The sequence below is a fragment of the Seriola aureovittata genome, chromosome 9 (assembly GCF_021018895.1).
Source record: "Seriola aureovittata isolate HTS-2021-v1 ecotype China chromosome 9, ASM2101889v1, whole genome shotgun sequence".
NCBI classification, from domain to species: domain Eukaryota; kingdom Metazoa; phylum Chordata; class Actinopteri; order Carangiformes; family Carangidae; genus Seriola; species Seriola aureovittata.
In genome coordinates this window covers 27,337,216-27,362,336 of record NC_079372.1, presented here as the reverse complement: position 1 = coordinate 27,362,336, position 25,121 = coordinate 27,337,216, and the positions used below count along the sequence as shown (strand labels likewise).

At 39.9% G+C, this 25,121-nt stretch overlaps 1 protein-coding gene across 1 annotated transcript in view; it reads left to right on the top strand.

Moving 5' to 3' along the window:
* Nucleotides 1-23,990, top strand: part of LOC130174753 (probable phospholipid-transporting ATPase IIA) — a 32,052-nt gene extending 8,062 nt beyond the window's left edge. The window contains exons 6-28 of the mRNA XM_056384945.1: nucleotides 179-230; nucleotides 1,335-1,429; nucleotides 2,219-2,299; nucleotides 2,959-3,034; nucleotides 3,443-3,519; nucleotides 3,751-3,911; nucleotides 4,002-4,144; nucleotides 4,946-5,058; nucleotides 5,784-5,993; nucleotides 8,926-9,087; nucleotides 9,585-9,677; nucleotides 9,804-9,887; nucleotides 10,818-10,988; nucleotides 12,179-12,277; nucleotides 14,078-14,167; nucleotides 14,459-14,603; nucleotides 15,141-15,205; nucleotides 16,813-16,968; nucleotides 18,908-18,972; nucleotides 19,225-19,333; nucleotides 19,422-19,479; nucleotides 20,985-21,188; nucleotides 22,175-23,990. Coding sequence (XP_056240920.1) covers nucleotides 179-230; nucleotides 1,335-1,429; nucleotides 2,219-2,299; nucleotides 2,959-3,034; nucleotides 3,443-3,519; nucleotides 3,751-3,911; nucleotides 4,002-4,144; nucleotides 4,946-5,058; nucleotides 5,784-5,993; nucleotides 8,926-9,087; nucleotides 9,585-9,677; nucleotides 9,804-9,887; nucleotides 10,818-10,988; nucleotides 12,179-12,277; nucleotides 14,078-14,167; nucleotides 14,459-14,603; nucleotides 15,141-15,205; nucleotides 16,813-16,968; nucleotides 18,908-18,972; nucleotides 19,225-19,333; nucleotides 19,422-19,479; nucleotides 20,985-21,188; nucleotides 22,175-22,311 — 2,646 coding nt within the window. The 3' untranslated portion in view covers nucleotides 22,312-23,990. The remainder of the gene's footprint in view (nucleotides 1-178; nucleotides 231-1,334; nucleotides 1,430-2,218; nucleotides 2,300-2,958; nucleotides 3,035-3,442; nucleotides 3,520-3,750; nucleotides 3,912-4,001; nucleotides 4,145-4,945; nucleotides 5,059-5,783; nucleotides 5,994-8,925; nucleotides 9,088-9,584; nucleotides 9,678-9,803; nucleotides 9,888-10,817; nucleotides 10,989-12,178; nucleotides 12,278-14,077; nucleotides 14,168-14,458; nucleotides 14,604-15,140; nucleotides 15,206-16,812; nucleotides 16,969-18,907; nucleotides 18,973-19,224; nucleotides 19,334-19,421; nucleotides 19,480-20,984; nucleotides 21,189-22,174) is intronic.
* The last annotated feature ends 1,131 nt before the right edge of the window (nucleotides 23,991-25,121 follow it).

The window sequence follows — 25,121 nt, the reverse complement described above, 5'->3', positions numbered from 1 at the left end:
TGCAGGGGCTTATTATTTTGACTGACTGGCTGCTGGTAATGTGGCACATGAAAAGCAAAAAAAAAAAAAAAAAAGTCTTAACTTTTCTACAGTTAAAGAGCAGAGGAGGGAGTAGGAAAAAGTGCAGGATCAGGAACTGCTGTTGAAGTCATGTTTTTCTTTCTGCCTTTCTTTGTAGAACCAGCGTGTTCCTGCTGACATGATCTTTTTAAGGACCTCTGAAAGAAATGGTAAACATCTGCTGGTCATTCATCCAGATCTCCACTACAGACTGGCTGCCTGGCCTGGCTGACTGGGGAAATGACTTGTTTAAAAAGGCGCTGAGGTGCAGGGATTAGCCCTGAGCCAGGACAGGAAGTCCTACAATGTCTAAATTGTAATTGGGTCCAGTACTAAACTATCACTCAAAGCGCTTTGTGGTGGAGAATTGCTCCTTCATGTACTGGTGAGATGGGTACTGCAGACACAACATTGTTCTCTCTTAATCTTCGTCTATGACTAATTTTGTCTTTCAAATGAGAAGATAATGAAAAGGAAAATCGAGGCACACAAAAATCAAATGCAAAAAGAAAACAGGAGACACGAGAGGAGGCTGCCTCATCTGAATAATCAAATATGGATTACGACAAGATTTGTTAGAGATAACAACAACTTGGTGGATTGCGTTGCATTGTTTATTTGCAAATATACAAAATACACACAAGTTAATTCAAAATAAGCACCTCAAAAATCTCATCACAGGGAGATGTTTTTATTTTCAGCCTTCAGAAGACCAAATGTGACTGTGTAAGAGAAGCTAGATGCATGTTTTTGTTGCGTCTTCCTGTTGGGGGAAGAAAAACAACAGCTTTGTTTTACTGGAAATAGTGCTCGGTTATCTCTCTTCCATGTGGAGGCCATTAGGTCAATTATGAAGAGCCTAGGCCAGGATTGGGAGTGAGGGCAGGATGACGCATGCAGGCCAACGGGGCGGGGGGATGGGCTTGGGTGAATACCTCCACTTCTACCTTAGCTTGATCCCAAAAGTAATAAACAGCTCAGTCTCATTCTCAGATGTTCCTACTCATTAGTGACTCCAGGCTAAAATTGTTTCATAGCCTCTTTTCAGGTAAACTGGGGACCTGGGAAATGAATGTGTATTAGAATAAATAAAATCATGAACCAGAAACAGTAGCCTTCAGTATATATTGAAATGTAAATGTATACATTCACTTCCATTATCCAGAATAAAGATTCTGAGGTTTCTTGTTTGACTAACAGCCTGCTGTGGCCCTCTAGGGGTAAGTGTGTTTCCATCTGGCATCAGTGGCAGCTCTTGTCCCTCTCCTTTCCAGGCTCCTGCTTCCTGCGGACTGACCAGCTGGACGGAGAGACTGACTGGAAACTACGCCTCCCAGTGGCCTGCACACAGAGGCTGCCAACTGCTGCCGTGAGTCTTGAAATAAAGATGGAGAGGTAGAAAGGATGCAGGAGAAAACTGGATGTTGCGACACTGCGCTTATGACATTTTTGTGCAATAATATTACTTCAGGAGAAATTGCACATGTTAACCGTGGTAAAATAACTACTCACTGCTAATGAAAGACTTGCTCCTCTTAGACCAGAGTGTAGGATGGCCTGGTCATTAGGGAGTGTCATGATTAAAAGGTCAAAGGCTCACCTCAGGCCTGTACTGTTAGAAGGTCAGAGGTGACATTTAGGATTTTTGATATTTAATAAAAGGGTAATATTGGCTCTTTTTGGCAAATTGATATATTAGTTTTGGGCTTAAAGGATGAGTTGATTAATCAAAAAGTCCATTGACAGAACATTAGTTGCCAACCAAGTAAATTTTTAAATAAACGTGCCAAAAATAATTGATTCTGATTCTGAATATTTGTTGTTTTTTTATTGAACATAAACAGTATGAGTCTCTGGGTTCACAAGATAGTAACAATAAAATAACTGCCATATTTGTCAAACAAGTCCAGGAATATTTATTTCTTGAAAGTCTCAGTTTGTCCACTAATTAAGCCTCGAGCAAAGGTTCTGTAAAATGCAAAACCATCAAGCAAACACCGCTGCACAAACTGTACAGGAAAATGTTATATGACAGTTCAGTTCTTTTCACGCTTAATGAGTAAGTTAGGCAAAGCTGTGCTTGTTCTTTTCTTCTTCTCTGTCATTTATAATTATTAAAGTGTCACTGGTCCTAAACTGTGTTTCTGATGTCTCACAGGACCTTCTCCAAATCAGATCATACGTGTACGCAGAAGAGCCAAACATTGACATCCATAACTTTATTGGAACTTTTACCAGGGTGAGTGCTTTAACATTACTGTTCTTCTCAACCATATGCCTTACACACATTTTGATCTGATGACATGTCTGAACGTGCCCCAGTTAATTTTACTTTCAAGTCATGACAGCAATCCTGCTAGGTCTGAGCTCATAACATTTTCTTTAGCAAATAGGGATAAAAACGAGAGTCCCAACTTAATGTTCTGTGTGCTTGTGCATGCTGGATCCTCTACAGCATGCAGCATGCTCACATTGATCAATAATCAAGGCTTCAGCAGCAAACTGACTTTAAAAATCCATTAGTGATGCAGCCTGTGACAGAACAGAAAACAGTCTTCTTCCTCCTAATCATAATTTTTTCCTCCACCATTCTCTCTCTCTCATCTCCCTCTCGTACATCAGATGTCAAATATTGCATGGCATTGAGGCTCATTCTGTAAATGTGCTCTCATGTCTGGATAAAGCCATAAAGATTCGAATTATTAAACATCAGCGAACAAGATATTTACGTCTGAACGAATAAACGTCAGTACGTCTGTGTGTGAAAATGGCTCTAGTGTAATTTGAACACTACATTCTGTTTACAAAACCTCTGTTTAACAAAGGTAGCATTTATTTGACCAGTTTCTGTCTTCGCTCTTCATCCTCTATATTTGCATATTGTGTCAACTGTTACAGGAGGATGGAGACCCCCCTGTCAATGAAAGTCTCAGCATTGAGAACACCCTGTGGGCCAGCACAGTTGTCGCCTCTGGTAAATATCTGACTGGCGCACTGGTGGATACCCAGGAAGTAACGAGGACCAGCCTTCGCTCTTAGCCGTGCAGAGCTGCTATGAGGCGTTGCTTCCTCTACAACTATTGAGCTGATGACTTAACTAAACAAACAGAAGGAAGTCAGACATTTTTGCTTATTTATAAATAGTTCCTCAGCTAACTATAATCAGAATCAGAATAAGACAGAATCCACTAACTCATGCTAACACATGTTATCTGTTAAGCAATTGCAAATCTGCATCCTATAGTCCAAATGACATTCTTCATTTGAAAATGTCTATACATGCCAAGATTATAAGTCTGGGAAACATCTTCTTGACATATTATGTTTTATGTTGTTCCTTTATTATATTGGCCTGAGGCGGATTTTCTCTCCCTCTCTCCAGGCACAGTGGTGGGGGTTGTGATTTACACAGGCAAGGAGCTGCGCAGTGTCATGAACACCTCCAACCCAAGGCACAAGGTACAGTAGTGTGAACCAGAGTCTTAACATATTAGGTCATTTAGTTTGCACAAAGATGTATTTATTTGGCAGATTTTCACAGATATATAAAATGTATCCATAATAGGTTAATTGTGTAATTTATTTAACATTTAATTAATTAATTTATTTTTTACTTAGATTTAAATATTGTACATATACAGTCCATTTCTGTTTCATTTGCATAATGCTTGTCTCTGTTGCACCTGATAGGTGGGTTTGTTTGACTTGGAAGTGAACTGTTTGACTAAGATCCTGTTTGGGGCACTGGTGGTGGTGTCACTGGTCATGGTGGCCCTCCAGCACTTTGCCGGGCGCTGGTACCTCCAGATCTTTCGCTTCCTGCTGCTCTTCTCTCACATTGTGCCCATTAGGTAAAGTTTCAAAGTCATCTGCAGTGTTGTATTTTATTCATGTGTAAGGAGATAAAGAGCACTCATTTATTTATTTATTTTTGGATGCAGTTTGCGTGTCAATCTGGATATGGGAAAGATGGTTTTCAGTTGGATGATTAAGAAAGACTCCAAGATCCCCGGGACGGTGGTGAGGGCTAGCACCATACCTGAGCAGCTTGGACGCATCTCCTACCTGCTGACTGACAAAACAGGTTAGAACAGCAGCATAGTTTTAAGGTAGCCTTTGTTGTGTGGCCAAAATAGTGTGTAGTGCTAAAATGAGAGGTTATAGTGCTGAGGATTTGCCAAGGAAGTATCCAGTTGGACAGACTTAAGTCGTTTCCTTCCCTGGGGGGTTTTGCTCTGTGGTGGGGTTTTTCTGCTCCCAGCGACCTGCTACTTATTGGACCCTTAAATCATAAAAAAAAGCCTAGAGTGTCTCATCCATACACACCTTCAGAGCACAACACCTCCACCAGTGCACTTCCTTAGGCGCGAGGTGTTGCACGTCAGATTTACAGCCCTCATGCCCAATAAAATGATCAGCCGTTTCCCCATCCAGAGTGTGATAAGACTGAGGTGGGTGGGGGGGTCTGCAGGTCAGGCTAATGTACATGAGAGGCCCCTGAGGTCTTTTCTGATATACTAGCGGAAAATGCTTTTAAAGTGAGTGTGAGGATACAGAGGTTGTGTGTAGTGTCAAACGGAAAGCTTCTGGCTCTCTTACCATTTATTTACAATTACAACATGTGACATGCAAACTCTGTTTTAAGTAACTGATTAATGACTGTAAAACCCAGCCAGTGTGAACAGTGTTGAAATGCTTTTATATATACTGACGCTAGAAGTGTTAGTTTCCAAAATGATACTTAACAACCAAATCTAAAACACACATTTCATATTTTGTGCTGTAAAATATTATGCAAAACTGTAGGACTTATTAACAAGTGTTTCAAGTCTATTATTGTAGAGGAACTTCAGAGTTTAAATGCCTATAATGTAATCTTTACCAGGGACTCTTACCCAAAATGAAATGGTGTTCCGACGGCTCCATCTTGGAACTGTGGCGTATGGGATGGACTCAATGGATGAAGTACAAAGCCATGTGTTCAGCGCCTACACACAGGTAAAAAAAAAAAAGAAGAAAAAAAAAAAAGCGTTCTGTGTCTGTCAAAGAGAAGAAATGAACAATTAGAAAACAAACAGAAAAGAAAAGATCAAAATTCCAACAGCTTGGGAAAGGGTAAAACAAACAGCCGTGAACATTGTTTTAAGAAACATATCAGTTTGTGATTATTGTTTGGTTGAATGCTTCCTGACCTCAGATGACACTCTTTGTCCCCCTTGACACCAGAGGTTAGTGAAGCAGGAAACAGGATTAGCCCACAAGCGAAGCACTGACCGGACTTCTTTAATGACGCCACCATTAACCCCTGGAACGCACAGCTGTCTAAAAATAGCAAGGCCACAATGCAAAAGCAAATTGTTCATATTTTCTTTACACATCTGGTTATAGTTATCACAGCAATGATTGAAGCTGGGTTGGTTAAGCAACTAGTTTCTCTGACTTAAACCTACACATGTCCAGTTAGTAGTCTCTCTTCTCCAATTACCTTTGTGTATTGTTGTATATAGGAGTTCAAGTGTTCACACAGCTTCTTTGAGATTTTCACTCACTCATACAGCTTCTTTCTTTTTGGACATTCCAGATTATAAGTTCTCTTCGCTACAACAGCTTACAAAAACTTTGACCACAATGAAAGACTACAATTAGAGGAGAGTGTTATGACTCTGTTCAGGTTCCTCTATGCCCTTCTGTTTGATCACAGTACCTTCTGTAATTTTCTTCAGCCCACCCACGACCTTCCAGCCTCCAGGGCTCCGGCAGCCACTAAGGTCCGCAAGACCATCAGTAGTAGAGTTCATGAGGCTGTGAAGGCCATCGCCCTGGTGCACAACGTGACACCCGTATATGAGTCCAATGGGGTGACCGACCAGGCCGAGGCTGAGCAGCATTATGAAGACACGTGCAGAGTCTACCAGGCTTCCAGCCCAGATGAGGTATGATGGCCCACCACACAACCATTTCACAGTACTTCAGTTTTGTTATTGACACTGATGATGATTTATTAAGAGAATAAAAAAGATTACATGCTTCTTTATAAATTCTGCTTGTCTAAACCTACAGGGCATGTGCTGAAAATTGTATTTTTTTTTTTTTTTTACTTACTTAATAATCTTGAGTTCTTGAATTCAAAAGATATACTACTCAAACACAACTCATTTTAAATCCTAATATGTTTCATAAAGACCCTCAATGATTTAAAGTTCCTGTCCAGATCAAAATATGTTTTTCTTTATGTTTCTTAGTTTGACTTGGACTGTGGAGAATGATTTTTGTGTGACATTAAGTTTTTCTGTGCTCAGAGTTTAAGACGGTCCAATATGCAACTTAAGCAAATGTGATGTGGAAACTTGAAGCTTCCAGTGCACAAATATAAAAAAGCACTTATTTTGTAGAGACCGCTTGTGTCCAGTTGAAAAACATGAAAACTGTATTTTTTGGATGGATTAGTAGACATCATTTTAAGATTTTTTTATTGAGCTTATTATTCATTGTTATCACCTTTAACATTTTATTATTTGTCATCTAATTTCAAAGAATTCGTTCTTGTTCTAGATGTTTCAAATATCTAATTATTTGTTTGTTTGTTTATTGGACTGAGAAAATGTGCTCTGTGTTACTAAATATGACAGCAGGAAGACTATGACTTCGAGAAAGTCATCATACGGTTGGTAGAGAGCATAACACATGGTAATTGAATGGTCATAAAATGTGTTGTTAATAATAATAATAATAATAATAAGAGGAAGAAGAATAAATTATTTATATTCTGGTAAAACCTTTCATACAAGAAATGCAGCTCAAACATCTTTACAAAAAAAAAACAAAAAAAGGAAATAGCAAATATGGGTCACAAAGGGCTCACTAATTTTTTTAATTTGTAATATTTTAAAGCAACAAAAAATAATTTCTCTGCTTTTTTTTCTTTCTTCTGTCTGTGTGGAAACGTAGACTTGGATGTTTCCCCACATTTATTATATAAACAGCTACAATATGATATACTGTATGTAAACAAACACACACACAGGCAAATACTTTTACGTTGATATATTTATAACCTGACCTGTTGGGAAATGTACACTTCATCTACTTATGGCCGAATAGGGAAGGGCTGACAGGAGAACAGACTTCCGATCTCAAGATGGAGAGCTCTTGGTTTTTGTCAGTAAAGGCCTTTATCTTGAGTGTCTTCACTGCTTTCCTCCTTCAAGGGGAACATTCAAAAAGCCAAATGGCGTTTCACATTTATGTCCTTGATCAGTATGAATTCTTTGAACATCAGGAAGAGGGCTGCGGAATTCGACTCGATCCATTTCCTGCTGTGTAAATACGGATTTCCTTAATGTGCTCCCCAGCCCATTGCACTTATCCCCTTTTAAATTTTCTCCTTGATAGCATACTTTAATAGAGCCCTGCATATCTGCTGTGATTAAAGAACTGTGGTTTGTATTGTTCTTAGAGAATGCAGCTGTTATATTGTTTAGTGTCACATTGGAAAACAATTGAAACTGTTTTGTCTGAGCTGCTAAGCCCTGAAAGGTGAACTGTATCAGTTTGATACAATCAGATTCAGTTTGCCTTCCTACAGCTCTCAGGAAGTCTTAACATAGATCTGGTTTTGGCTGTGAGCACTACAGACACAATGTCAGTGACTGTTGAATACATGGTTTTTACCACTGCAGATAAATAGATATCCACATGCAAATGAAAACAAGATTATTTACTTAGCAAAATCATCTTATTCATATGTAAGTGTAATCAATAGAATGACTTATATTCTGTGTGATTCACAGAGGAGAGCTGATATCTGAATCACTTTGCTTTTCAACTCTTAAAAAAACTTGTCAACTTTGTGGTTGTTCTGAGTCAAACCAGCTGGATGCAGCATTACTCAGTCCAGCTAGAAAATCGACAGCAAAGCCAGATGCTGCCGTTACAAGGTGGTGCTGCCGCTGTGGCGAACACCAGATCCACGAATGCCTCCACAGTGAATATTTCTAGACTGTGACTAAGCACAATCTTCATATTTCCCAACCTGGATGACAAAATTACGGTAGTCTGCGCTTTTCTGACGTTAACGTGCTCCTGGCCAGGCATTGTCAGACTACGTGGTCATGTTATTTCCAAAATAAGTAATTTTGGGAACCACAAAAATCTGCGGTTTTAAAATCGAGTCTGAACATGGTGATCTTTGTTGGTTTCTCTCATCTGTGTCCATTTGGCCACTCTGCTATTAGTGCTGTCAGAAGATGGATGATGAATTGGGTATGTGATCTGGACTCTGGTCTGGAAGTTATTGGGCAATGTCATCTCCCCTCTTTTTCTCTTTTTCTTAACCCCCCCCCCCCCCCCACACACACACACACCCACACACACACACACATTCGCGCGCACACACACACACACACACACACACATTACCATTGTATTAATGGATGTCATCTGTTATGTCCTTCAGAAAGAATCAAACGTAAACAATATTTTCAGTTCAATGGACATGTCCCTAGTTTATCAATCAATAGTCTTGAGTGCTGAAAATGCTTGAGCTATTGATTACAGCTAAATGGTTACTGTGCTCTCTGACAGGCTTCTCTCTCCAAAGTGTCCTCTGCTCTTTTCTTTGTAATCCAAGTAATGGAACATCATATTGACATAATGGCTTTACCATGAGAATAATAAAAAAAAGCCTCAAGAAGTGGTCACTTCTCTGTCTTGCTGTGTGATGAAAATATTTTATTATTTTAAAAAAAACATAAATAGACACATAACATAATTATACTTGATAAATATTGCATCTTTTTCTCCTCTCTATTCAGTAGTGTATTTTAACGACCACCCATTACAGTCTTTACAATGTGGTGTTGATAGGTGTCGCTGGTGCAGTGGACTGAGAGTGTTGGACTGACTCTGGTGGGAAGAGACCAGTCCTCCATGCAGCTGCGGACCCCTACTGGCCAAATTCTGAACTTCACCATCCTGCAGATATTCCCCTTCACCTATGAGAGCAAGAGAATGGGCATCATAGTGCGAGTGAGTGCCAGTTATGAATTAATATTTTCTGTCAGCGGAAGATGTTGTGCATTTTGCTTCATTATGTTCTTCAAAGGAAATGTATTGATTTTAAAAAATGACCGTCTGTGAGTGAGTGCTTGTTGCTAGGAAACTGATTGTTACTTGACACTGGCTTTCACAAAAAACACAATATAAAAACAACATTCATATTATAGCACGTTTTCTGAGGAAAAACCTTATAACGACCTGTGACTAAGTCTGATGACTAACTTTATTTTTGTTGGCTGGGCTATAGCTCAGGAAGCCTGGGATTCTGAAGCTGGACTTCCTCGTGATAACATTTTCAAACACTTTGTGAAACCCTTCGTGAATACCAAAATAAGTTACATATTTCTAGGCAACACAGAATCATAAAATAGTGCAGGTTCACATTGGCTCACGTGGGAACTGAACTGTGAGTGAGGCAGGCTTGTGTATTTCATCTTCAGGTGTTTATATACTCTCATGTTTTCTAGGATGAATCAACAGGAGAGATCACTTTCTACATGAAGGGTGCAGATGTGGTTATGGCAGGCATTGTCCAGTATAACGACTGGCTGGAAGAGGAGGTAGATTTCCCTCTTTTTCACAAAACATTATGTAATGACAGTGATTTTATTCCTGTTATAAAAAACTCGCAGACAAATATGTTTTATGACCTGCTGAATCCGAATGTTTATGTCTCTGTTTTCTAGTGCGGAAACATGGCGAGGGAGGGTCTGAGGGTCCTTGTGGTCTCCAAGAAGTCCCTGACAGAGGAGCAGTATCAAGATTTTGAGGTAAGTGCTCTCTCATGATCAATCTACAGTGATCTGAAGTTGTGCTGAGGGACTGAGCTTCATTAGCAATGTTACACGTTCACTGTCTTTCTCTTTGGCTCGTAAACCACACAAATATCCAACATGTGTTACACGTCTATTATGCTCAAATTACACGCAAAGTCTGTTGACTGTCAAACAAAAAAAATGCAGACTGATATTCTACGGAGACATGTCCTGTATTTCCAAATGTCAAAGTGTGTTCTCGGGTAATTGGGCTAACCTCTGACCCCCCCCCCCCTCCTCTAGCCTGTACACCCCACCTTCCCACGCACACACCAAGCCCCCACTCATTGTTTGAGCAGGGCAGGGCTGTCTCCCCCTGCGTTTTCAGCCCCAGGCCCATTGCTGAAGTGTATAATTGTGTGAGCAGAGCTGGTGGGCAGCAGTGAGTCACCAACTGAGTCACACACAGAGTTTGTGTTCCTGTATGACTCACACTCAGATTATTTTTGCTTTATCTCACTCACAAATTGCCATGGAGCTGGAGCACTGAAGATGGGCGTTAACCCATTGATCATGTCTATTCTGTGTATCTATCTTTTTAAAACACAGCTGCTTTCAGGGCTGCTTGCAGGAAAATACTGAAGTTTATACTTTACACTGAAACTTAAATATCTTATATGGAGGTTTCAGTGTGTGTTGAATGTTGTATTCATAATGCACACAGTTTAATCCCTTTGTATGTTGCAATATTCTGCTAATGTATGCACATTGTGTATACATTGTGTTGCTGCTTTTTAAGTATTTCTGCCTATGATTGTCATGTCTTGGGTCATACTGATATTTCTCCTCCTATTCCTGGCTGTTTCTCATCTTTGGTCCTGCAATGATTCTACCTTATTTATGCTTATTTCATCTCTCCCCACCGATCACTCCCCTGCTCCTCAGGCACGGTATGTCCAGGCCAAGCTCAGCGTCCATGACCGTTCTCTGAAGGTGGCCACAGTGATTGAGAGTCTGGAGATGGAGATGGAGCTGCTGTGTCTGACTGGGGTGGAGGACCAGCTCCAGACAGACGTCAGGCCCACCCTGGAGATCCTCCGCAATGCAGGCATCAAGGTCTGAGGTGGAAGGAGGCATGGCCACATAGCTCACAGTAGCAACAAATTACGAAAACAAAACATAGAAACAAAACAAGTAAAAGTATGTTTTTTCATCTCTACCGACATGATTAAGCCTCATTCAAATAGATACCTCATTCAAGTATAAAAACCAAGACTGCCATACATTTGAAGTAATTACATGGGATTTTTTTAAGTGGTTGCTAGTTGGCACACTTCGTATGGTCGATGTAAAATATTTGACCACATTTTTATGGAAACAAGGATTTGGTTTTGTGCAAGAGAACCAGAAAACCGATTAGTCACTGTGGTAAGAGTTCGGCTAATACTCCCTTCTACTACCCTTCCCTCTTTATTCAAAGGGTTAGTTCACCCAAAAGAAACAATTTTCCTCACTTAGCTCTAGTGGTATCTAGAAGTGCAGATTGGTTCAGGTGTATTGGCTCAAGTTCTGAGATATGTATATCTGAGATTTCTCCCTCCACCCCAATACATTGGAGGTGAATGGAATTACATTTCATCTTCTCATAGCATTTAAAAGATGAAATGATTTATTATTAATTATTATTTTTGATATAAAATAAAAAATCAATAGTATCGTTCCAGCAACAGTGTCCCTGTAACTCTTATGTTCCAGTGAAAACTTTTGACTCTGTGTTCAGAGTATCAGGAGCATTGTTCCCGGAAAGACGTGTTACTAGTGAAAATATTTATTTAAAATGTAATTTTTAATTAATCTGAGGGGAGGTAGAAATCTGTGTGGTGAATATCTCAAAACTCAAGCACTCAAGCAAAAAACAAAAACAAAAACTCAAAACCAGTACATTTAAGAAATCACTGGTTTTATGACTTATTTAAAATTTAAGATCTAAGCTTCTATAAGCAGCATCCAAATGACTCCATGAAGAATCAGTCTGAGACAGAACCCAGTTTGAAGCACAACTACAATAATAAAGATAGGCCCTCACATTTTGACCACAGACAGTCACAGGTTGCTTGATCAAGTCGGTGATTAGAGTCTTTGATATCTGGAATTTAGCTTTTGTTAACTGATTTAGCAGATTATTGAAACACACATTTTTCTTTGGTTTATCGATATGTTTCAGTGGAATTTCTCTACAAAGCTCAGTGCATCTTGTAAACCCATAAATTCTCTTGACTACATGTTATTCTCTGGTTTCTGTGTAGGTTTGGATGCTGACAGGAGACAAGCTTGAAACAGCCACATGCACAGCTAAGAACGCCCATCTGATCACCCGCAACCAGGACATCCACATCTTCAGACCCGTAAGTGCAGGACAAGGACCCGTCTTCCTTTTTGTTTGCATATGAAGTGGGGAATAGTTGATTTTAGTACAACAGGGTTCATCCCAGTTCAACGCAGCACTGACAGTTTCCTGACTCTGTCGACCCACGGGCATCCATCCTCCTGTGCGACCAAGGCCCATTTGCTAGTGGTCAAACAGCCCCACACAACTACGCATGCAGCCCAAGCCAGCATCCACAGCTGAATAAATCACCGCCCACCAGTGAAAGCATCCAAGCCACTGTCAAAGAGAACAAACAGGCCTTCGCTCAGCCAGAGAGGAGAAACCAGCTGAACCACTCCCAGAGGGAACATGCAGAGGGCTCACTTCCTAATTTGTTTTGCAGGTTTCAGGCTTTGATAGTCCCCCTTCTGCCTTCCCCTCTGGAGCCATGCCAGAGCTGAAGGAGCGCCTGCCATATAGGAAGGTTACAACTTGCGTACAACTGCGGTTACTGGAAGAGAATAACAATGGTTGGCACGGCTTGAAAACCTCTGTCCCAGTGGACGGGGGAGTGCTGACTGGGCCTGCAACACATACATCTGGATTAGTTTCCTTGTGGCCACCAATGGCCTGATCTGGATTGACGTATGAATAGTCAGCGGTTGAAGGATATTCATACCGGAGCATAGCTCCTGTTGACAGATTAACACCATGCGCTGTCAGTGCTGCACATTTTTGGAGAATTTTTTAATCTATATTTGAAACTGACACAATTGTGAGGAAACTTACTTGATTTGATATTTTCCCACTTCCCGGTTTCCCTTTCCAATTAAGATTTCAGTACCTCTTCTCTTTTCACTCACTCATACTACGCTAAATAAACATTTAGATGTAATGTTATTTTCTTGTGTTTGTTTATACATTTGTCAACAACTGTAACTTCCTATGTGAAGGCATATTTTACATTGACACATCTGGTTATTATTATATTGTCATTCATGATGTTTACGCAGCCTCCACTTATAAGTGCCAACAGGAGGAGTTATAGTAATAAACACTAATATTTTTTTACAGATGCAGAGAATTTGATTCACTTTTGGGTGTATTCCTCAGCTAGAAGGGCAGTAATTAGATTTTATAGTCTTATTGACTTTCAGTAGAATCCTGACGATGTGATTATGTCATGAATTCATTTTATGATATGTTATTTGAAGTAATGTTTTAGGGAAACTGGAATCGAAAACTAATGCGGTTTGTGGTAAAAATTTTTTCGTTTTACACTTTTTTTCTGATGTAATAAATAACAGTAGACCACAGTCCATTGTAATGAACATCAGTTAAATCAATTCATGTGTGATTTTGCCAACATTTCCCATTTACTGCCAGTAAGCCTTCACTGATCCAGTTTGTGAAATGAATCAGTAAACGGCCAGACACTATTGTTATTACATTAATTAAATTTTCATTATTTTCACCCAAAAAATGTCAGTCCTCAGTCCAAGGAAATTAAAATGTCTATTTTCAGACGTCTCATTTTCGTCGACCAGGAAAAATGCAAACAAACTGATTGAAAATGACTAAAATGATGAATCAGTTATCAGAATATTCTACCATTAGTTAGTGGGATGTGTGGCAGATATTCGGTTGCTCTAACGTTTGTCATCACCGCAGCTGGAGTGAAAAAGCTGCCGTTGTTTTGTCTGATAACAATCAGGATGCAAAGGCTGACAGATTGTCATCCTCGATAATTTTTCTATGTGAGTGTTTTTTTTTTGTGTCTGTGTGTCTATGTTCATGCATGTGCATTCTTTTATAAATGTGGTCATCATTGTCATAGGTGACAACACGAGGGGAAGCCCACCTGGAGCTCAACGCTTTCAGAAGAAAACACGACTGCGCTCTGGTCATATCGGGGGACTCGCTTGAGGTAAACTCCCTGTGTGTGTGTGTGTGTGTGTGTGTGTGTGTGTGTGTGTGTGTGTCTCAACCTCCTCTCACCGATTTATCTCTCCTTATGAAACTCTGACATGTTTTCTGTGTGATGCATGATAATATCACTGCCACTGAAGCATCTCTGGAAGTGGTATCTGTGGTTAGACTCATTTTCTATACTGCAATAGGGGTTAAACTGTAGGTGTTGAGGATCCACAGCTGAGATCGGTTATATGTAGTGGCCTGAGTTGCTCACCCATTTGTTTTTGATGGTGTTTCTTTGCAGGTTTGTCTGAAATACTATGAGTATGAGTTTATGGAGCTTGCGTGTCAGTGCCCTGCTGTGGTTTGCTGCCGATGTACCCCCACCCAGAAGGCACAGATAGTGCGGCTGCTGCAAGAGCGCACAGGCAAGCTCACTTGCGCTGTAGGTGAGTAGAAAATAGAAACAGCCCGACAGCTTTTTCATATCACGAGCACTCTTAGTATGAGCATCCATAAAGTGCCACAGTCAAGCACAGCTGATGGTTAAATGTGCATTAATGCTGTTATGCAGCGTGTCACTTGATGATGGTGACACCTAGAGCTGAGTGATGATTCATATCATTGTTATTGCCCTTCAATAGAGTCATATTGTGCTGATAGCATCATATCAAGAGTTTTGTAACGTATAACAGTGGAACACAGCTCACTGAACTGAACATCAATCAATCTGAACATTTTATATGTGATCTCATTGTGACATTTGAAAGATATTTTCATTAATAGGTCCTTCATGAATTCCAGCTACTGTATATCACTCAGCTCCTTTATCTGGCAAATTCCTTGGCTGTAGTTCTGATCTCTTAATCAGGCCGAATTAAGGGAGTGTCTCATGAAATACGCACACACATTACTCTCTTAACAGTTTGTATTGTTGAGTCACTGATGTGAATCCTGACACCTCCGTGGCTTTTGTTTTCTCTTAGGGGATGGAGGAAACGATGTCAGCATGATCCAGGAAGCTGACTGTGGCGTGGGAGTGGAGGGAAAAGTAAGATTCGCTCCATCTCATCGCCTCACATTGACGTGCTGCTCTCACAGATTTTTTCTTTGCGTTTCCTGTCAAGATTTCTCTCACATCCAGAGACACATAGCGGGACATGCACACAGATGATTCCTCTTTATGAGGATCTATTGTCTGAGTAGAGGAAATAAGGATGACAGGATGCTTTTGCGCTTAAGTAAAAGTAAGAGTCTCTCATCAGCCTGCTGCCTCTTGTACCTCTCTCTCTGTATGTTTCCTGTCAAGATGGCTGGTTTGCTCTGACATGGACCCGTGTCTGCAGTGATGTTACTACATTTTGGAAAATTCGCTTATTTGCTTTTTTGATGAGAAAGTTGAGGAAGTTGATACCCCTCTCACATGTGTCCATTAAAGATAAAGCTGGAGTCAGCAGTGTGGCTGGAGCTTATACCAGTATACACTCTGCAAAAGGTGAGCTGCACCCTGGACTAGTCACAAATCCAAGGTTCAGCCTCAGACATACAGACAAAAACGTTCACACTCACCTTCACAGCTACAAGCAACTTAGAGTTTCCAGTTCACCCTAAAAAGCTGCAAGTATTTGGCATGTGGGAGGAAACAGGAGAACCACAACTGTGAGAAGAACATGTTTTCTGTACGGAGGGTCGTTTCAAATTCAATTGCATTATAGAAAATAAAAGAAATAACGGCATCATGATTAAAAGCTCCAGAGATAACTTTACCCTCTAACAAACATGGACACATAGCACTTGACTGGTTATTAGAGGTGAAACAATGAGTTGGTTAATCAGTTATTGGCCAAATGAGAGAAAAATCCACAACAGTTTTGATAATTGAATATGTAGTCAAAAGCAGCCATGCTCCGGGTACTGGTCTGGTTTCAAGGGAAACAATCAAAAGTAAAAAAAAAAAGCTTGTTCTCTTTTTTAATTTATTAATGTATGTTTATTTATATTATTATTTATATTGTTTATTATTTATTTCTATTCATATGTTGCAGAATATTCTTTTTTATTTATTAATTGATTTCTATTTATTCTTTTTTTCAGAGTGAGAGAGCCCCTTCTTTGACTGATGATTGAATTATTTTTTATTTATTTATTTTTTTTTACTAAAAATGCTGAAAATTCTCTGGTTCTCTTCTCAAATCTGAACATGTGCTGTTTTTCTTTTTCTTCTATGACAGTAAATTTGATATTTTGGGGTTTTTGAGTTTTCTCAGACTAAACAAGCTATTTGAAGATGACTATTTTCTCATATTTTACAGACCAATAGATTAATTAAGAAAATAACCAGCATATTAAGTGATAATCAAGAGGGTAATTAGTTTCTGCTCTACTTGTTATTATAGATTAATATGGCATATTCAGTGAATGTGTTTTCTCAGGATTTATTCAAATCTCCAGATCTCATGTCCGACAGACTGTTGATTCTTCCTAGTCTAGTGTTTTTAGGGAGTATTTGTCCCTTTAGCCTCATTTTTGTTTCCAAATAACCGAGCTATATATCTGTTACCGTTCATATTACAGTAAGCACTCAAAGGCCTACTTTTCAGGTCAGCAAAGACGTGTTGTAGCGTGTCCTCATTGCCCTCTGTGCTGTGTGTTTGACAGGAAGGAAAGCAGGCCTCCTTGGCCGCCGACTTCTCTGTGACTCAGTTCAAACATTTGGGCCGTCTCCTCATGGTCCACGGTCGGAACAGCTACAAAAGGTCTGCAGCCCTAAGCCAGTTCGTCATCCACAGGAGCCTGTGCATCAGTACCATGCAGGTAAAGTGCAACTAAAACATGGTGCCATTTAGGTTTGTGTTCAGCAGCCGTATTGAACTTTGAATTCTTTTACAACAGCTTTGGCTCAGTTTAAACAACAGTGAGTTTCAGTGTGCAAAACTCTGACCACAGAATTCTGCACTCCTTTTTTTTGCCTCCAAGTTCCACATAGCAGACAAAATGAAAACATCTGTGTTAAATTATATAATACATCACATACTGTGTTTATCAGAGCAGCAGAACAGATATATTAATACATAAATTTTAAATATTGTTCCATTTTAAAATAGCAAATATTTCTGTCAAACAATAACAGATTCTCATCAAAACCAAGTCTGCACTGGTCATTTTTCTCAAAATAATACAAATAGAAATTAGAGAAAAAGTACAATCACTGCAGAAGTCAGTATTTGACATCTTAAGTAAGAATGGCTTTTTAAATCATGGATTTAATTAATTTAATATACTCTGTTACTGTAATTATACTGTAGACGGTGAAGTCTATAGACTGACTTAATGCTACAGAAAAACAATGATTCAGATTTGACTTTACTGCATCAATTAAGCATTTCAAGGTTTGTTTTTTATCAAACCTCAGATGCTTCAGTCACTTGTAAGTTTTATCATCTAAAATACAGTAAGCTACAGTGATACTGGAAAGCATTAAACCAGAATTTACTCTACTGTAACTGACTTTCATCACATTGTGATGTTTTGACAGAATTCCAAAGGAGAGAAATTACAATTTTGCTCCTGTTCTGTTGCCGTACATTTGACATGCACGTTATTAGCAAAGCTGGTTTGCATTGCTGTGCACCTGAGTAATAATGTTCAAATAAGGAAAAATACTTGCAAACACATGTTGTATTGATTCAGTCATCTGTATGTTTAGTAATCACCAGTAAAAAATAATATGACTTGGCTGGAGACTGAAGACTGAGCATGTTAGTCCGTCTTAAATGTTTAGTCTATAAAGGTAAGAATTCAGCAAGTCAGTTTGGCTTTTTGTGTTAAGAGTCTTCCACATTTAAAGTCTGACCCAAAGTGATTGTGAAATACTGAAAGAGAATATATGTTAGATGAGTTATGTTTATCCACAACACCTAAGACCTCAATGTGAGGAGGACATGATTGGGGCAAGGCAGGGAGAAGTTTCAGGGGTGGTCATGGAAGGGCGGGGTGCGCAATGACTCAGAGGAGAGGGCTTGTGGTGTCCTTCTTAGCCACCCCTCCCCCCCTTACACACACACACACACACACACACACACACACACACACACACACACACACACTGGACACTGTCCCCAGTTCAATTCCCATGTCCCAGTCCAACCTCAGCCTCCGCCGTGGAGGGACGGCCCGTGACTCACTGCATCATGGACTTTTGAGATTTTAGGGAGGCCCTCCTCCACATGTCTCACATTAACACCGACCACAGCCGCAGCTGTGACCTGTCTGGTTTGGGGGCCGCCTGGATGGAAGGCTGACTAGCTGACAGCTCAATGCTGGCATCATCCATATGTTGAAGACATATGCCAGAGTGAGTCAGTGAAGTGTTCTCCAACAGCAGCTCTGCTGTGCAATGAAGGTTATTGCGATGATTTAGCTAATTGATTAGTCAGAGTGGGGTTACCTTTTCATTTGTGCGTTACCATGACAGGTTAATGTTATAATATGATATCTTTCATTTCCTCCCATTACTCTGATTTAAATGAACTTATTTCTGTCTGTAGCATTTGAAAAGTGATGCCCCTGATTCCTCCCATTATCATCTGTAATGCCATCAGAGTATTTGATAGATAGATAGATAGATAGATAGATAGATAGATAGATAGATAGATAGATAGATAGATAGATAGATAGATAGATAGATAGATACTTTATTTTATTAAAATGAAAAGAAGAATAAATCACTTTCTTGGTTCTCCTCTGTCCCCAGGCGGTTTTCTCCTCCGTTTTCTACTTTGCTTCAGTCCCTCTCTACCAAGGATTTCTGATTATCGGGTAAGAAAGGCGATGACTTATCAAGGGAGCATTTGGCTGCCTTTACTCCATGGCATTTCCTCTGTGTTAAGGCACTGTTGAAACACGAGAAGGGGAAAATGTGAAAGTATTGACTACTCCAATGATGCATCTCTAATGAATCTAACAATGAAATGTGTGAAACTTTTTTTGTCCATGTGCCATTTTCTCTGGAGCATGCCCCCACCCCACCACCCCTTCACACTGAGGACACATGATTTTTGTCTGTTTCAGCTACTCCACTATCTACACCATGTTCCCCGTCTTCTCCCTGGTGTTGGACAAGGATGTGAAGTCAGAGGTTGCCATGTTGTACCCAGAGTTATACAAAGATCTCTTGAAGGTATATAATGAGTGTTCACCTCCTACATGTTACAGTGGAGCCAAAAATATGAAAAATTATTAATATGATGTCTTGTTCTACCCCACAGGGTCGACCACTGTCTTTCAAGACATTTCTAATATGGGTCCTAATAAGTATCTATCAAGGTAAGGAAGAGTTGATAATCAGAGTCAGTAACTGCAACTGTTGGAGAGAGAGAGATAGCCATAACCTAAAAATTATAGAAATGAGTAAAGTCAACATACTGTGAATCACAGTCATCACTTTCCATACACACACTCAGCTATTTTGGAGGTCGGTCGGTCAAATGCAGATGAACAATGCCTCAGATCAGACACAGAGATGAGGATCAGATGTTTGATCTCAGCACACTGACGAATCATTCCCTGACAAACAGAGATAAAAGGTGTCTTGCTCTTCTTTGTGACACACTTCTCTTCAGCAGCGCACGGCCCACACAGTTTCTTGTCATTTCTACAGCGGTTTATTGATGTGTGAGGACTTTGTTGGTCAAAAACCCAAGTAAAGGTACATTTCCAACATGGGCCATTTACAGTGAAAAGTCTCTGCAGGGGAATACTAAGCTATTCCCAGGAACGTTTGACCTGTTTCTGTCAGAACATGGATGTTCCATTTTATGGCTGATCTTAAGATACCGTACGTTTTCAAGTAATGTTGCCTGCTTTCCAAACAATAGCTCTGTATAGATGAAACACTTTCAGGTATAAGATTGTTTCAAACATTTTTAACAGATCTGTCATTATCAAAGCAAATCAAAAATGTTTATTTTTAAACCCCAAACAATTGGTTCTGACAAAAGGCTGTGAGAGGTCATCAGAGGTCATTCCCTGAACATAAAATCAGCTCAGTAGTTTTCATATTTGGGCTTTGCACATATTTGATTATTTGTCATGATATTGAGATAGATTGGTTCAGGGTGTGTGGTCAACATCAGTGGTGAATACAGTCCGGATCAGTTGAGAGGATTGTGTGTTTACATGAACACAGTGGTAGCTAAACACACACACTGAGCACAATCCTGTTCAGCTAGCTGCAGCTAACATTGATAAAACTACACCAGCAAGTGCAGATAATGTTAATTATCCATACACTGTACTGCTGTAGTAGTGTCACTATATAAACTCTTGTAGCAAGAGCTAAAGGTTCATAACGTCAAAACAAAGCTAACAACATAAGCTTTGATAAAAATGAACTGATGAGTGTTAGCTGCAGCTGGTGATGGCTGCTGCTCAGCTGCTGGTGTTTTTGTGTAAGCTAGCTGACCTAGCTGTAGTTTGTGTTAACTACTGTTGATGCACGCACTCACACATTGGACCCGTCCCTGATTTGGACATGCTGAATGCATTATCATATACTAATAAGGAAAATAAGATTTAATTGATTTCATTAACTGATTGGGAATTAAAATAAAAATATACAGGTTGGTATTTCATGTAGTTTTGACTCTTCTGGTAACTTTTTCAGACCTCCGTTGCTCTGACCCTGCTGGATAGTCACTTTGTTTTCAGACTAAAGCTTGACTGTAACGCTGAATCACTGTGTGGCTTATGACTTACGTCTCTAAATGTTGCTCTTAATACATACCAAAATTGGTCTCATTCTCAGGCTGTGGCCTCTTTTTCCTCCACAGGGAGCATCATCATGTACGGGGCCCTGCTTCTCTTCGAATCAGAGTTCGTCCATATCGTCGCCATTTCCTTCACCTCTCTCATCCTGACTGAGCTGCTGATGGTGGCGCTGACCATTCAGACGTGGCACTGGCTCATGATCGTCGGCGAGCTCCTGAGCTTGGCCTGTTACGTCGCCTCGCTCGTCTTCCTGCATGAGTTCATAGGTGAGTGAACACAAACACACGTACGCACAAACTCATATTTCACCCACACAAAAGGTGACTCGCAGCCTGTGGTGCTGTATTTCATAGAGACGAGAAAACAAACGCAGTCTGCGCTGATTTCACTGCAGCCTGATTGATGTTGTTGTGCTTCGGGCGACCTTGAAATAGTACGTCAGCATTCAGCAGTAAGGGGGACCTGTTCATTCATATAGTGCCTCTGGTGTGCAATAAGCTGCGGTCTGCTGGATAATAGGAAGTCTAAAGGTGAGTGCATTGACAAATAGTCCTGGTGTGGATGAGACTCAGGCATACCGTAGTATCAAAGAGGAAATGCCAACAGGGCTGTTAGTTTCCTGTGGACTGCTATGGCTCATGTGTTTATCACAGACAAGGTGTTCGGTAGAAAACACTACCCACAAAAATATTATTCTCATCACCATTAGACACCTGGAACATAAACAAGTTTAACAGCAGAGGGGAGAGTAATGTTGGTGTATTATTCCATTACAGCCTCCTTGTTGCCAGGCTATTGGGCATTTATTTACTTTAGCTGACTAAAAAAAAAAAAAAACGAGCCAATTTTAGTTGTGCCATATTAAGACTTGTGACATATACAATACTCTGACCGAGAGCTTTGCAGGCCTTTATTTTCAGCTTTATGTGGGGTGTGGAGTTCCACTTTCAGCCTACAATCTCGACCACTGAGGATCATGACTGGCGTGTGGTGGAGCGTACCCTTTTTGGACACTTTTCCTCTGTCTTGAAGTCAGACTGGAATAGACTTTAAAGGCTATTCTTCTGTTGCATCTTGCAACTCTTCTTCTCTGTTGCACTTAATCTGACATTTTGTAAAGAAATTTGTATGAAACTGTAACAGGTTAATTTTTCTTGCATTCAAAGCACACTGGACTGATACCATGCCAACTCACAAACATTTAGTCAATCCTACAGTCTCCTTCTGACCTTTGCCTCTTTTCCTGTGCCAGATGTATATTTCATCACCACGGTGTCGTTCCTGTGGAAGGTGACCGTCATCACGCTAGTGAGCTGTCTGCCTCTTTACATCCTCAAGTACCTGCGGAGACGCTTCTCTCCGCCCAGCTACTCCAAACTGACCTCTTAAAGAGCGAGAGGAGCCTGCAGCCTTGTTTATGTGGGGAGCACAGAAAGTCATCCCTTGTATTCATCCAACAGAGCCTACGCTTAGACCAGAGAATCAAACATGGATTCATCTCCTTTAATTTGTTCTGAAACGTTCTCCTTGGAAATGTGAAAGACAGACAGAGAGTTGTGTCAGGGACAGGTTGTTTACTGAGGAGGGGAGTCTGAGTTCAAAAGCAGTGTTACTTGCTACATGTGTCTAATGCAAAGACTAACTGATGGCTGCTTTTTTAAATTTATTTAATATAATAATGTGGCTGTTGCTGGTATGTAATCAATTAAGACACAAAATGAGTTAAGTAAATGATGCAGGTCCAGTTTGTTTTATGTCAAAAATCACATCAGGAAAAGCAACTGGAAACGTTGGAAGTCTCTCACTCAGATTCATAGACGTGTCATTTGGGCTGAAAGATAATTTTCTATAATTTCTAGTTCCATCTGAAAAGCAAAGCTGTTTTTATTATTAGACACTGAAATTGACGTAGCATTCTCACTCAGGACTTGATTCACACTCTCCTTAAACAGTGATTTCCAAATGGAGTTTGAGAATTACACGGTAAGAAAAAAAGTTTACTGGCCAGACTTTGCATAAAACACACGTCTGCAAGTTTGTGTATTTGTTTATGCGTCACCCCGATGCTACAGCCACGGCACGGCGGAGGTGGTGCGGTTGTTTATTTTAGCGTGACCTGTGATGTCTGATGTTAAATTTGTCTTTGTCTCTCTGTGTGGACCCTGAGTTGTTAGTGTTTGTGGAGCGCGGTCAAAACAGCCACAAAGGAGCGTCGGTTATTTGCAGCCGAAACCTTCCGCCGGGGCTCCCGACAGGCTGTGCGTCCACAGGGGAATGAGCAGCCTCTCATGTGGCCGCTCAGGCAGGCCAGCTCCAGCCACGCTTCAGCATTGCATGATGACTCACTGTAACAGTGACCTAAAGCCATAACTGAAAATACCCGTGTGACCGGCGTCCAGCTGCCCCATTTCATTTCATGTCATCTAATGTAGGGCCCCCTCACTTCTCACTGCTACTAACCTCCACAGCTCAGCAGCGAAAGAAAAAAGAGAACAAATCACCAATAGTCAGTCAAGTACAATGTGAATATTGTCAATAAGTATTACTACTGCGCATTCAGAAAAAGAAAACGGTACGTTACTTCTGTAAATTCACTCCTCACATCCTTCATCTGACTCGTGTGATGATGGAGATACTGTAAATAATGAGCAACTAACAGAATTACATGGCCACATTTTCACTTATTTTAGTTGTTAAAAAGATTGTTATGTGAATCATGAAACATTTCTGGGATGAATCTTACTGTCAGACAGATGCAGGGTGCCATAACTAATCATTTCTCTGTTAGTGTAAAACTAAACTTTTAAGCCCCACTGAATTCAGCAACTTGTTTGCACAGAATGTTTTTTTGTATGACCATTATATTTTTTTGTTGTGATGCAACTGCAAAACTTAAATGATGCTAAGATAATTTGGCTGCTTGTAAATAACCTGTTTTTTTTCTCTCTTTTTTTATTTATTAACCTGTTTTATTTATGGTGTTGATTGCACTCAAATGAGCTGAACAAAAAGGGAGAATTGTGTTGATGTCAATGTTGTGATGATTAATAAATCTCATGTTTTCTTTTCTTGTGTAATTTTTTTCATACATGTGATATTTGAAGGGGTTTCATTGTCAATAGAGCTTAAAAGATGAGACTGGTATTATTGTCGATTTTCCTCATTGTCAACATATGTCAATACAAATATCATTTGATGATGTTGATCATAATGAAGGAACATGTGTGGAACACATTTGTGTGTCTCATTTATGTTGATAGTTTTTGGAGCTCTGGAACAGAAGAATAAGTCATATGAGGCTTAAATTAGACATAGAGTACTTACAATACTCATTTTATGGTTTCGGTCTTTTTATAGGACTTGCTGACAATAAGAATATATGATATTACGACATCTCCTTTTAAAATGGTAAACTTAGAGGAACAGTTTTTAAAATAGACCCACATGACAGGTATTATGAGGTTTTGCAAAGGTCTGGAGGACTGATGTCTTTTTTTATAAGTGCAAATGGTGAAACAGCCACAGAATGTAATAATGGAGCTTAACTATGGCTTAATGACCTTTTCGTGAATTATAAAAGTGGAACCAATTTAGCTCAATGTGGCATAACGTGACTTTAGCGGCCTCAAACTACGTCACGATGATTAAAACCAACCTTACACTGTCATGCAGCCGTAGACGGTCTATGATGAGAATAAATAAAAGTAAAAAAGAAAAAAAAAAACAAACATATTTTTGAATGAAATAAACTCTTATACTCTATTTCTCCAGGGCGTTCCACATGCTTGGAAACTGAGTTTGGACTAACATCCACAGTTTGTGTGCAGAAACAATCATGGTTGTTCTGGTGGAGTTCCACTTCAGTCTCTGATGAAGTGCGAGCTACACAGGACACAGGCCGACTGAGGGGGCTGGATGTTTGGCACTCTCTCACCAGAGGAGGGAGTCCCTGATGCCTGGAGACACTTGTGTTTTCACATCCTATATGTTCCAGGTTACCACAGTCTTAAACTTTGACACTAAGCCTAATGAGGAATCAAAAAGCAAAGTAATGTAACACAAAATTATATATGAAATCATTGGAAATGAATAACCTCTTCTTTGAATTACTTTTCATTAAAACTGCTACCACATCTCTTCATTTTTTTCTTTAAACTTAATGTCCACACTTGGTTTGAGTTTGAGTTTTTAGAAGGAAT